The sequence below is a fragment of the Periplaneta americana genome, chromosome 14, assembly GCF_040183065.1.
Source record: "Periplaneta americana isolate PAMFEO1 chromosome 14, P.americana_PAMFEO1_priV1, whole genome shotgun sequence".
NCBI classification, from domain to species: Eukaryota; Metazoa; Arthropoda; class Insecta; order Blattodea; family Blattidae; genus Periplaneta; species Periplaneta americana.
Window position 1 is genome coordinate 33,583,888 of NC_091130.1, and position 15,232 is coordinate 33,599,119.

The 15,232-nt window shown below is 35.4% G+C and overlaps 1 protein-coding gene and 1 non-coding gene across 2 annotated transcripts in view; one reads left to right on the forward strand and one right to left on the reverse strand.

Annotated features, from left to right (window-relative positions):
* Window positions 1-15,232, forward strand: part of Fife (regulating synaptic membrane exocytosis protein fife) — a 1,049,884-nt gene that overhangs the window by 731,293 nt on the left and 303,359 nt on the right. The window contains exon 7 of the mRNA XM_069845197.1: window positions 13,333-13,486. Coding sequence (XP_069701298.1) covers window positions 13,333-13,486 — 154 coding nt within the window. The remainder of the gene's footprint in view (window positions 1-13,332; window positions 13,487-15,232) is intronic.
* On the reverse strand, window positions 4,358-4,430 carry TRNAY-GUA (transfer RNA tyrosine (anticodon GUA)). Its single transcript has one exon. It is a non-coding gene; the product is annotated as a tRNA-Tyr (tRNA).

The following is a 15,232-nucleotide window of genomic DNA, read 5'->3' on the forward strand; positions in this document are numbered from 1 at the left end:
TCAATTATCAATTGGTCAGTTGATAACGGGATGATGATTAATGAATCCTAAACTTACGTAATATCATTTTCAAGGAAAACCTCACACTAAAACATAACTATCATCTAAAAAATGTATTAATTAACAGGAAATATTGTATTAGAGACCTCGGTGTATTAATTGACAATAAATTATGTTTTCACAATCACATTGATTATATTTATAACCATGCAATAAGAATGTTAGGAATAATTCGGTCAATTAGTTATTCTTTTTCAACACCTGACTCTCTTTTAATACTATACTATACATTAGTGATATCGAAACTCGAATATGCATCTATAGTTTGGAACTCTATTACTAGTTTTGATTCGGCAAAACTGGAAAATATTCAAGGAAATTTATTTCATTATGTTCGTACAGATTCCTGCCTAATAACTATGAGTATAACTATGATAAAAGATGTGAGCATTTTAAATGTCGAAGCCTGTATGCCAGACGTCATGATCTCGATTACTTATTCTTATGTAAGGTCCTTAAAGGTGACATTAATTGTCAATCTTTCTTAAACAGTGTCAGCCTTCGTATGCCTATGAAGGACATGAGACATCTCAAACTCTTCTATATTAGAAATTCTAAATCTTCCTCGCCGGTCTCCAGATGTATTAAAAATGCTAACTTACATGTAGACGATTTCGATCCATTCAATGTATAGAAGTATTAGAACATGGCAATGTCTTTGCTAATATTAATTGCATTATCTTTCTACACATATTGGTAATACTTTTGTATGAATCAACTCCTTTCCATAAAATATTATAGCATTAATTCTTGTGAGCTAATCATTGTAATCTATGTTTTTTATTTTGTTGTTATCTCTATTATGTAATGTGTACCATAGTTGCTCATTTTATTGCATTATTTGTATCACTGTGCTGGACTTTTATTGGCCTATGGCTGTTGTCCAGCACATAAATATCAATAAATAAATAAATTATTATTACCGAAAATTTTAGCTCATTAAGGTCTGCTACTATGCAAGGCAATGCCGAGACCATGATCTTTTTTCACAGAGATTTGATCTCTATCTTCTTAAGGCTGAAGTATGAAAATGCATATTCATGGAAAAGTTTCTCAAGCACTCCTAACAGACGATCTATCCACTTTTTCTGTTATAATAATGAAAATAATAATGAATTGGCGTAGTTTCCTATAGTTCCATAATGGGAAAACTCTGTTATTAAAGTACTGGCAGACGTTGATATACAGGATGTACATAATATAACTGTGCAGATTGAAGGATCCAATAGAATACATAAAAATAAATAAAAACGTAGTCTGTGTTGTGTAATTAAGTGTATGGTTGATTAGAAAACTAGGCTGAAAGTTTGAAAAGTTTGGCAACAGCTCATCGCTGGCTCACTTGCGAATACACACTTGAACTCAGGTCGGAATAGCAGCATTTCGTCACTTAGTCACTTCAGTAAGGCTATCAGACCTCCTAATACAACCAGGAAATAACGATACATGTTTAATTTATACCGGTATTTAATTTTCTCTAATGATAAGAGTAATAATCGTACTGATAGTACTTACCGAGTAAAAAGATTGTAAGTCATAAATTGCAAGTTTTCAGTAGAGGAAAAGCAATGTTTGGAATGAGATACCAATATCATTACGATGGGCCACAAATCTGGCGCTCTACATCATTATGGAAGAGGATAGACATGGGCCCTTTATACCATCTGAAGAAGTATATTCTTTTGTAAGCTTATTCACATGGAGATGTTAATTCAAAACCACCAATTGAGCCGTTCAGAGCAGAAGTGGTGTAAGTCAAAATTGGGTAATGAGGTTTAAAGTAAAAATTCTGTAAAAAACAGCGCAAAGTAGCAATTAATATGTCCTTCGTGCTATCCACTAACTACTAACAGTTTAAATAAATTTAATATAGTCCACACGTAACGGTTAGTGAGTCTGGCAGCGAAACCAGGTGGCCCGGGTTCGATTCCCGGTCGGGAGAAGTTACCTGGTTGAGGTTTTTTCCGGGGTTTTCCCTAAACCCAATATGAGCAAATGCTGGGTAACTTTCGGTGTTGGACCCCGGATTCATTTCACCGGCATTATCACCTTCATCTCATTCAGACGCTAAATAACCTTAGATGTTGATAAAGCGTCGTAAAATAACCTACTAAAATAAATAAAAAATAAATTGAATATTAATTGCTGCTTTGCTCTGTATTTTACAGAAAGTTTACTTTAACCCTCATTACCCAGTTTTGACTTACACCACTTCTGCTCTGAACAGCTCAATTTCTGACTTACGCCCCTTTGACCGCGCATCGTAAATTTTATTCCAGAAGTTGAAGTTGAGTTACGTTCGTTCCGCTATGTTTTCTTTATTAATGAGTAACCGTTTGATCAGAGGTATACAGAGTGTCACAAAGTTCGTTTACAACGTTTCAGAGATAATAGAGGTAAAAGCAAACTCTATTTTATGCGACAAAAATCTGGCAGATGCACACAAGGTGACCTAAAAGGGTAGGTCGCTTGCCTTCCGTCAGACCACTTACCAGTCAGTTCTGCAACAAGTTGTAAAGCGAATATTGTTAGAAACGCAGCAAGTGGATTGCTACGACAGGTAAGTTTGCATTCTCTTAGCGGTATCATGGCCACCTCGATCGCCCGACCTAACCCCAATGGATTTCTTTGTGTGAAATGTCTGGTTTACTAGACCCCGATAAATAAGGCAGAAGAGCTGATTGCTCGCATTGTTGAAGCTGCACCGATTATTATTCGACAAACTCGACTTTTTTTTAGCGTAGTCTATCAGACAGATCGTAGTGCGTAGAAATCAGTTGTGCATTTGGTAAAACGGAACGCAGTTTCAATCACATCTTTGAACAACGTTTTTTCAATCACTGTATTCAAGTAACAGAGTCTGAACACAATCTCTTCATACAACATACAGTATTAACTCTTAGCGCCGAAATGGAAACTGAGAGGTTTTTGTCACATAAATAGTAATATGCGTTACAAGAGCGGTATGTTGAAGTTTTCATGTTCGAGGAAATGTTTGAAAAAGTGAAACATAGTTGAGCTTTTTTAATTTCCGAGAATTGAAAGAAAACATACCGCTCGTGTATCGTGCATTATTTTGTGCGAAGATCGTTTATTACATACCTGAAAGAGGAATTTCTAATTAGTTGCAATGAAATCTCCATCTTGGTTTCTGTTCAATGACGGCAAATTTGCAAAACAAAAATATCTATCTTCAACATTGTTGCTTTAAAATGTTTTCTGTGTTTACTATACTCCAGCAGGCCGTGATATACGTCTGTCTTTTTTTTTTTCCCAGTCTATGATGAGTCTGGAATCTTGTTGATTTTTTCACGGCTTCCTTAATGTTACTTGCATCACGAATGCAGTAACTTTAGTGGAGTTGTAGAGTTTACTTAATTTTTGCAAATATTTAAAAACAATAATTAACAGTGCAATTTAGGTGACATTGCAGTGGTAAGTTTCCAATTTATAATTATTACTATATTAAACGTCTCTAAAAATAATATGTTAAAAGCCTAAAGCAGTAAAATCAATATGTCACTTAAGCGGTAAGAAGAGGGAAATTGTTATGTGTGTTAGGTTGGGAATACTGAATGTGGAATTTTAGACTTTCCGCGGATTGGTTTTGTGCGGAAACCAAACAAATACGCACGATCTCGCACAAAATATTTATTACTACGCTCTGCCCAAAGGAATTACTTTAAATTCTGAGATCTGTGTTAGTAGATAAATTCTGATGTATACCGTACCACTATGGGGCAACGTTTATCAACATTATTAATGTTAACACTGATATTATCAGGAAATTTTGTTTATAAACATTGTTAATTAACTTCACAATACATTTTCATTAACAGCGTGCTTAACTCTGAAAGCACAAAGAGTGACTTTAACTACACTAAGGGGTCTTTCACAGAATTTATAGATCATTGTCATAGTCAATTAGAGGGTTCAGAGTTTATTTTGTTCTTGTTTTTTTTTTTTTTTTTGTAACTGGGCCCTCCTTTTCAGTCTCTTCTGCGTTAATGTTTCCCGAGTCTCGATGACTAGGCACTGCTACCAATTTAACTGTTTTCCAGCTAGATTTGGCTCTTTTATAAAGAGATAGGCGGGAAAAAATTTATTCTGGCTGGCAGAGAAATTTTTAGCTGTTTTGTTTCAATATCGAGCGATATAGGCTATGGTTCTTTTTTTTTTAGGTGCCTGGTTCCAATTTTGGAGTTAAATAGTCTCTTATTTTTTTCTTTGTCGGTTTGTGGCTATTTCTCCGAACTCTTTCTTCCAATTAGGCCTAATATTTGAGGAGAAAAATTCGCTCCGGCGCCGGGGATCGAACCCGGGTCCTTGGTTCTACGTACCAAGCGCTCTGACCACTGAGCTACGCCGGATTCAATCCACAGCACCGAATCAAACTCTCCTCCTTCAATGTTTCCCTTTGTGGACTGACCCCAAGTTAGGCATATACGTTGACGTTTTATGCTCAAGTCAACTGCAATTATACAAGGAGCGCACTCAGCTGAGTGACTTGTTTGGCCGGGATTCCGCAGTTAAGTGCACAGTAATCTGTACAGAAATATGCACTGCTAGCTATGAGAATATTATACTATATTATGCAACGAGCCTATAATGGTAGTAATTAAGACGCGAGTATGAAAATTACCATTGTAGGCAAGTTTCATACGACTTTTTATGCTCGACCATACTTGTAACTTGAAATTATTCATAAGTATTCATGTTATAGTTATGTAAGTGAGGAGCGGAACTGACCTGAATTGTGAGATGTGCGCAGACGCGAAAGTATTGATTTTTTCCCAGGCACGAATGTTATTGACCTTGATATAATCCAGAGAATAACATGAACATTAGGTTTGATATACCCTGGAAATTGATTTAGAATTGAAAAACGAGATGACAAATTGAATTTATTTGAATATTATTTACAATTAACGCTAATTATTATAGTAACAGAACATAACCTTCTGCGACGTATTGGATTTCCAGCCTCCGTGACTTTTCGCTAATTGTCTTTCGATTGCATATCCGAGAATAATCGATACTTGCGGTTTTATAATGGTACAATGGTGATTTCTCATTGGCTGAACAACTGAATTATAATGAATAGGTGTACTTTAATGAGGTGCATTAAAGGGCTACTACCAGGTGTATTATTATTATTATTATTATTATTATTATTATTATTATTATTATTATTATTATTATTAATTGTCTTATTTTTTATATTTTGTATGCCTCATTTATTTTGACCTGCTGTTCACATTTTATTATGCTTTTTTCTTTCTTTCTGTATGTTATATATTATGTCTGATTTCTTCTTACTTGTTGTTTACATTTTATTATTATCTGATTCAGTTTTGTGTGTAAAATTTTAGTGTACTTTGTAAATTTGTAGTGTTTTTGTAACGCAGTTTTTACTCCTGGTTGAGTGTTAGAGAAGGCCGTATGGCCATAACTCTGCCAGGTTAAATAAATCATTATTATTATTATTATTATTATTATTATTATTATTATTATTATTATTATTATTATTATTACTACTACATTTCGTCATGGTCGAGCATAAAAGATTTTATTAATTTGTCCTACAGAATATTGTTTGTAATATTGACAATTAATATTTGAGGAGAAAAATTCGCTCCGGCGCCGGGGATCGAACCCGGGTCCTTGGTTCTACGTACCAAGAAAACAAGCATTTGATGTGTTTTGTGTAGAAAATTACTTGCAATAAGGGTCCGAAGTTTAATTTTCATTATCTCCGATCTCATTTTTATGACTTATATCCCTTTACCCAAACAACAGAGATTTCTGAATGTTTGAGTCCTTGTATATTTCAATATAGCCTACAGTAAATTGAAAAGAGTCCAAGTAAAACCTCTTTTAAATCACGAATTGCTTTTACAACAAGAATAATAAGTTTAGATCAAATAAGAAAGGTATGTTATGCACATACAACGCTCAAGTAAGGTAGCGAAAATAGTCTGAGATAATCAGTTTTCATGCCGTAAGTGACCCAATTTCTGCGACAACACTTTCCAGACCGCTGGATTAGTCGAGAGCAAGTTTAATGGCTTGGTCAGCAACATCATCCGATCTGATACTTTCAGATTACGTCCTCTGGGATTACATGAATTATGTGTACGTTGCCGCGTTGAAACTAAGGGACCGGCTTCTGGGAAAACGACATAAGACACTTCTATAAAGGTGATTAACAATGAACGGATTTATATGGACTGAAAATGTATGAAATATGTAAATATATATGTACGTATGTTATCAAAATATGGAGTTAAATATGGACTTAAAATTATGAAAGTACTATCTACCTTAAATATTAGTACAGTTTAATTAAACTAAACAAAGAATATAATGGATGTACCTTATATTTCATTGTACTATTTTGTTATGTGAACTTAAAAAAACACAATTTTTATTGCCTGTTGCTATAACAATGATTTGTAGAGAGGAATGTCAGCAGAGGTGAGAGAATGGCACAGGTCGATGTTGAACTCGGGCCTTACATTTGATGTTGTTGGTTCTGTTAGAAACAGTTGTCTCTGTTTGGAATTTCATTGTTTGTTAGCCTGATGTTTACAGGTTTGAATGTGTTTTTTCACCAGGAATTTTTGTGTATACGATAGTGCACATTGACACAAATTACAAATTAATATTTTATTGTGAGCTGATAAACCATCATCTTTAAATTCCGAAATGTAACTTTTTAGTTTTAAAATGATTTAATGTGGTACTTTTGGCATATTTACAGTTTTTATAGAATGATTAACAGAACTGAACCAATGTATAGGGGAGATTTGGGTAGTATCAGACATCGAGTAATATCGGACAGTGCGTTTCTTTCATCTACCACCAGATGGTAGTACCTGAATAACATGTTTACATTTCTGTATGCGACATCACAGAAACGTAAACATGTTATGCATCATAATATTTTGTATGTGACAACACAGAAACGTGAATATGTTATTCAGGTACTCATTATCACGCCTTAATAATAATTATTATTATTTTAATAGTTGTATCATACTTAATAATTGCAATAGTTTTTAATAAATACATTAATCGATTCTTATTGGAAGGCCAAATAATTGAATTAGCATGAACAATTGCTCCCGCACCATCTGGTGGTAGATGAAAGAAACACACTGTCCGATATTACCCGATGTCCGATACTATCCAACTCTCCCCTAAGTCATTTTTGACGAGTATTCATACATACTCTATCGTCTATCAAAAAGGAATGCCCTATGTAGCAGTAAAAATTTTTAATAGCCTCCCTATGGATATAAAAAATCGAAGTCAAGACGTAAGATTATTTAAGACCAAATTAAAGACATACCTAATTTCAAACTCAAAACATAAGATTATTTAAGACCAAATTAAAGACATACCTAATTTCAAACTCAAAACATAAGATTATTTAAGACCAAATTAAAGACATACCTAATTTCAAACTCAAAACATAAGATTATTTAAGACCAAATTAAAGACATACCTAATTTCAAACTCAAAACATAAGATTATTTAAGACCAAATTAAAGACATACCTAATTTCTCACGCCTTCTATTCTATAGATGAATTTATGATTAATATTAGAGGAGAAAAATTTTCTCCGGTGCCGGGGATCGAACCCGAGCCGATTTCTACGTACGAAGCGCTCTCACCATTGAGCTACGCCGAAGTCCAATCCCCAGCACCGGATCGAACTCCCCTCCTCCAGTGTCGTTTCCCTTAGTGGCCTGACTCCAAGCTAGGCATACGTGTTGACGTATATATTCAAGTCAACTGCCGTTGTACAAGGAGCGCACTCAGCACATTCAACAACGCTGCATGAATATTTCTGTCTTGTACTAGGCATCGGTACTAACCCCTTGTGTTGTACTAGTATATTGTGAAACACTTCTGTATATATTTCAACTAGACCGTGACTATAATTAAGACTTTTTGGGATGTTCCATATTCTAGCTATGAAGCGATGTACGAATACCATGGAATGCAATGGTAATATGCGTTACAAGAGCAGTATGTTGAAGTTTTCATGTTCGAGGAAAAGTTTGAAAAAGCGAAACGTAGTTGAGCTTTTTTAATTTCCGAGAATTGAAAGAAAACATACCGCTCGTGTATTGTACATTACATCGTTTATTACATACCTGAAAGAGGAATTTCTAATTAGTTGCAATGAAATCTCCATCTTGGTTTCTGTTCAATGACGGCAAATTTGCAAAACAAAAATATCTATCTTCAACATTGTTGCTTTAAAATGTTTTCTGTGTTTACTATACTCCAGCAGGCCGTGATATACGTCTGTCTTTTTTTTCCCCCAGTCTATGATGAGTCTGGAATCTTGTTGATTTTTTCACGGCTTCCTTAATGTTACTTGCATCACGAATACAGTAACTTTAGTGGAGTTGTAGAGTTTACTTAATTTTTGCAAATATTTAAAAACAATAATTAACAGTGCAATTTAGGTAAAATTGCAGTGGTAAGTTTCCAATTTATAATTATTACTATATTGAACATCTCTAATAATAATATGTTAAAAGCCTAAAGCAGTAAAATCAATATGTCACTTAAGCGGTAAGAAGAGGGAAATTGTTATGTGTGTTAGGTTGGGAATACTAAATGTGGAATTTTATACTTTCCGCGGATTGGTTGTGTGCGGAAACCAAGCAAATACGCACGATCTCGCACAAATAAATATAATACAATACACACTAAATTCATTCATGTTTCGCGATGGTGCCAAATATTTTACTGCAAATACCAGTTAATACTAAACCTAGAACATATTATGTACAAACTAACTGCAGTTATTTACGAATATTCAGTTAAAAGTAGTCTATAATTAGTGATTTTATACAACTGGGCCTAAGTGACTGAACAACTTTTACTTTTATAAACATTTCTGAATTAGAATCATAATATTTTGTTAGTATTCCTTTTTATAGCGTTTCTACTTATCGGTGGTAAAGGCAGCAAGTACGTAGAATTAACATCCCTACTTCTACTAATGCCGATTGATTATGGAAATGAAAATCTTAATCTCCGCCACTCTGTGGACCTTACGTAATGTGCACTGGTTCGAGTCCTCATGAGGGAAGAAATTTTCTCATGAAATTTCGGCCAATGTATGGGACCGGTGCCCACCAGCATCGTGATGCACTTGGGGAGTTACGATAGGTAGCGAATATACGGTTTCACATATCAGCTATATCGTGCTGACCACACGATAGCTCCATATTGGTTGGATGATCGTCCACCTCTGCTTCGGCTTGTGGACGTGAGGCCAGCAGCCGGCTGGTCGGTCTTGGCCCTTCATGGGCTGTAGCGCCATGGATTAACTTTTACGTTTTTTTACTCTGTGGACCTCCATGGCCTGTGCTAAGGATAGATTTACGTAACTTCTATTTATACTAAGCATAATACCTCCTTCATGTCTTTATGAGAAGTAAAAAACCAAACAAGTCATTCGAAATCTGAATAAAATGACACTGAAAAGGAAATTCCAAGCGTAACCGAAACCTTAATGAAGTTCTTTATATTACAAGCAAATTGTGTAAGTCGGAAGATGTTCCTTAACAATTTCTATTATGAGCATACAAATGAGGGTATGATGTCTAAAATTACTGCCACACAGAAGTCGTTGCTATGACTACAGGAATCTCTCGCTAACTAGGACACGGCAATAATTATGCACTGTCGTGTCTAGACATCACAGGAGCTGTGGACTCCATCCAGCAGTATGAATAGTTCAAAAGGAAGGCATCGAACAGGAATATCCCACTGTTGTCGGATTAGGGGGGACATTCAACATTCGGATTTAGATTGTATTCTACCGAGGCATTTCATTTTGCGTCAGTGCCAAGTTGCTAGTCTAATTATTTATTAATTCTATTTTGTGGACTTCTCTCCAGAGGTTATTTATTGTTCATACCAGAAGGAAAGTGAAAGAGCACAAGTTCAACAGGGAATAAAAGTTATATGTAGATGGGCAAAAAGATATTTTTTGAAGACCGGATATGTTATAAAATGATAAACAGAAAAAATATATCAATAACTAAATGACAATTCATAAATCAGAGTTACAAAGATGTCTCATGATATTTCATTATACCTTCATTTCCCATAACTATGGTCCTGGAACTCAACTATGGTCCATTCAAATTTTGTACTCCATAACGTAGTACCTCGTTTATCTATATTTTTGTTGTACTGTAGTTTGAAGTCAAGTCACTGCAGCTATCTACGAACGGTCTATGTTACAATGTTCTTTGAATAGTTGTATCGTGGAGCACAGTTGTGTTCCAGGAGCATAGTTATGGGAAATGACTGTACGTTTTTGACTTAGTAACGATTCAGTTTCGTTATCATGTTACTCGTACTAGGCCTATAACTTACTGATCACATAAACGAACACGATCTATTCGACAAGTATCAGTCAGGTTTCAGAGCTGGACACAGCACAGGCACTGCTCTACTTAAGAGGACCATAGACATTCGTGAAGCAATTGACTCTAATGAAGTGACAATACTAACTCTTCACGACCTTAGCAAAGCTTTGAACTTTGTAAATTTTGACCTGCTCATCCATAAAATGAGAAATCTGCATTTTTCAGAGACTGTTGAGATTTGGTTCGAATCCTACTTACGGAAAAGAGAATAATGTGTTTTAACCGGGAACCGAAGTTCCTCCTGGCTTACCATAAGATTAGGTATACCACAGGGATCGGTACTCGGACCATTGTTGTTCGCAATATTACAGTATGTCAATGATATTGCATCACTTGTAAGGCATTGTAACTAAACTTGTATGCTGACGACCTTTAATGCGTCCACATCTGTGGAGTAACGGCTAGCGCGTCTGGCCGCGAAACCAGGTTGCGATTCCTGGTCGTGACAAGTTGTCTGGTTGAGATTTTTTCCGGGATTTTTCCTCAACCCAATATGAGCAAATGCTGGGTTACTATCGGTGCTGGACCCCGGACTCATTTCACCGGCATTATCACCTTCACTTCATTCAGACGCTAAATAATCTGAGATGTTGATACAGCGTCTTAAAATAACCTACTAAAAAAACTTTTAATGCTAAATCTCTTCCCGCTTAGACCGAGTAAACGACGTTATAGACAAACTGAAGGAAGATATTAACACGACTGCGACATGGACAAAGAAATTCCATCTTAAAATCAATCCTGAAAACACACAAGCAATTGTATTAGGACACAAACGGCAAACAGACGCTGTAAAACAAGTTGACATTTTCCCCGTTAAAGTAAGTACGTTAAAAAAATATGCCTGATCTTTTAGTGCAAGAACGGTGTGATTCCGGGCATTGTGATGAATGCTTTAGCGCATATTTTCATGCATACTTTAAGATTTCTGGTGTATATAATTCTGAACACTAATTACGATAAAGAGATGGTGATGATAACGATAAGATCTCGTTCTCAATTTTCACTTTCAACATCCATTTCTTCATATTCCTTACATCCCGTATCCGGGCTTCTTCATACAGCATCGATCTTCCTCGTCATTTACATACTTTCTTTACTGTGATGAGCAATCCGTCTTCAACCATTTCGTAATTCACACTGGCTTCAGGATAAGAAATTTGAAATGGAAATGTCGGATGGCGAGAGAAAAAAAAAACGATGCAGTCGGTCTCCAGTAGCGACATCCAAGTTTATCTTGTTAAAGTGCTCGAGAGAGTCGCATTTGTGATTGAAAGTAGTCTGGAGTACACGGCTATTTGCTAGTGTAAATATATTTATTCTGTATTCTCTTTACAGACTTCTGCCTCCTTGAATATGATATTTGTTTCGAGTTATCAGGACTTGATAATTGCGTTTGCTTTGATAGAGCCCCGTAATGCGATGTATTTGCAGCATTCATGTAAATAAGTTACGACTTTCAGATGTCTGGAATATTACTAACTGAATAAAATGTATTGTCTCGTAACAATGGGAAATGTATACTTAATAAGGGGGAGTGATATCGAAAACTTTATTTAATTTAAGTGTGTACTTCACCACGTAAACCTCCTTCATCAGCATTTCATGATTTTATCCCGTACTGTTTTCATTTTATAAATCTCAATCTATAGTGTTATAAAAAGGCTTATAATGGAGAAGAAATAAAACGGGAATGATAACAATTTTCTGAACCATATAGTAATATAGGAACAACAGTATAGCTATGAAAAGGCTTATAATGGAGTAGAGAGAAAACTGGTATAATCACAATTTTAGACTTGAAATGGAGACGAAGGGAAGTTGGTATGATTACAATTTTCTGAACTATATAGTAATGCAGGAATAACGAATACAATTTTATGAACCATATAGTAATTTAGGAATAACCATATAGTTATAACAAGGCTTATAATGGAGACGAAAGGAAGCTGATATGATTACAATTTTCTGAACCATATAATAATGTAGGAATAATGATTACAATTTTCTGAACCATATAGTTATAACAAGGCTTATAACGGAGACGAAAGGAAGCTGGTATGATTACAATTTTCTGAACCATATAGCAATGTAGGAATAACCATATAGTTATAACAAGGCTTATAATGGAGAAGAAAGGAAGCCGATATGATTACAATTTTCTGAACCATATAGTAATTTAGGAATAACCATATAGTTGTAACAAGGCTTATAATGCAGAAGAAAGGAAGCTGGTATGATTACAATTTTCTGAACCATATAGTAATTTAGGAATAACCATATAGTTGTAACAAGGCTTATAATGCAGAAGAAAGGAAGCTGGTATGATTACAATTTTCTGAACCATATAGTAATATAGGAATAACCATATAGTTGTAACAAGGCTTATAATGGAGAAGAAAGGAAGCTGGTATGATTACAATTTTCTGAACCATATAGTAATGTAGGAATAACCATATAGTTATAACAAGGCTTATAATGGAGAAGAAAGGAAGCCGATATGATTACAATTTTCTGAACCATATAGTAATTTAGGAATAACCATATAGTTGTAACAAGGCTTATAATGCAGAAGAAAGGAAGCTGGTATGATTACAATTTTCTGAACCATATAGTAATTTAGGAATAACCATATAGTTGTAACAAGGCTTATAATGCAGAAGAAAGGAAGCTGGTATGATTACAATTTTCTGAACCATATAGTAATATAGGAAAAACAGTATAGTTATAAAAAGCCTTATAATGGCGAAACATAATAGTGTAAAATGAAATGATGGAAGTTGAATGTAGTGCTGTCTTCTGCAGAGCACTTGGAGATGCAGCATCTGTCGGCGCAAAATGCAGAGCCGCGCACAGCCTGTGATCCAGCAGGACTCCACGGACAGTCTGCTGGACGTCCCCATGCTGGAGGCTCTGCAGCGAAGACACTCCGACGTCAAGATCAACGCCGCCAACGCAGGTACGTTTCCGTCTGGAACAGCCACAAATATTTCATTACACACCCCGCACTTGGCAGTCTATATTTGCTTCATTGTTTGTAATGTTCTCGTATGTCTTGTGGTGTGCTTGTCAAGGTACGGATGATAACAGTGCAAAAAATATTCATGTCGCGTTTTTTCAATATTCACTTATTGTACTTTAATTTCATTATTATTATTATTATTATTATTATTATTATTATTATTATTATTATTACGACCAGGTGGCCCGGGTTCGATTCCCGGTCGGGGCAAGTTACCTGGTTGAGGTTTTTTTCCGGGGTTTTCCCTCAACCCAATATGAGCAAATGCTGAGTAACTTTCAGTGCTGGACCCCGGATTCATTTCACGGGCATTATCACCTTCACCTCATTCAGACGCTGAATAACCTAAGCTGTTGATAAAGCGTCGTAAAATAACCTACTTAAAAAAACTCTACTACTACTACTACTACCACAACTACTTCTACAAGTACTACTACTGCTACTACTACTACTACTACTACTACTACTACTACAGATATCCTACAAGCAAAACTCAGCTCGGACTCCTCGCAGCGCGCATGCTATACTCCTCTTACTCCCCTGTAGTAGGCTTGAGAGCATGCTGGAAACAGGAGTATACGTCATCTGCGCGAGATAGTCACGCCCGCTGGTTTCTGCGCACCGGATTTTAGTTTTCCTTGTTGGATGCCTATACTACTACTACTACTACTACTACTACTACTACTACTACTACTACTACTACTACTACTACTACTACCACTACTACTACTACTGCTGTGCTGCTACTACTGTAAGCTTCCTACTATTGAAACATTTTTATCACTTATCTTGACACTATTCGGACTCTTGAAGTTTCAGACTTTAAAAATGCATTGACATGTTTCATTTTGCTATTATTATTATTATTATTATTAATTTTATTATTATTATTATTATTATTATTATTATTATTATTATTAGCAGCAGCAGCATCATCATTATTACTGCTGTTACTGTTACTATTATATCACTACCTCTTTCCTTCTTCATATCCTTTTCAAGACAAAATCTATTGAATTCTATGATTAAAAATAACACAAACGTTAATAGAGACCAAGACACTAAAAACGATGAATGTAATAAGACTTTATTAATTTATATATCGTTGGCCACTGAATAGGATAGTTTTTAAACTATTTCTGCAAGTTCAATGGTTGAGTTGTTAGGACTTTTTCCATTGCTAATTTTGAAAAAAAATTGTAACACAACGTTTCGAATAGTAGCTTTCTCTTCGAAACATTCTGTTACAATTTTTTTAAATTAGCAATGGAAAAAGTCAAAACAATTCAACCATTAAACAATTCACCGTTGCTCTCCCGTCCCCTTTATTCAGATCATTATTTCTGTAAGATCATAGTAATGCATATAAAGTAAGCGGGTCATTTTTAAAATACCTTCAAAGTCATAATAATGCATACAACGTAAACCAGCCATGGGCACAAAGGGGAAGTGGAAGGGAACTTAGAAACCCATGTCCTTTTCGCTTACACCGCCTTATAAACAAACGCATAGTAAGGAACTGTATATCGGTGGTGGATTTTAGGTCACCAGCGAGAACCGAAAGTTCGTAAAAGCTATGATACCTGCCTTATACAATCCGTCACTGAGCAATGCTTCTCTTCTTATCTACTCGTTTCGGGCCAAAGCATTACTGTCTCATCCAGGGAAGGTGTAGTGGGTAGT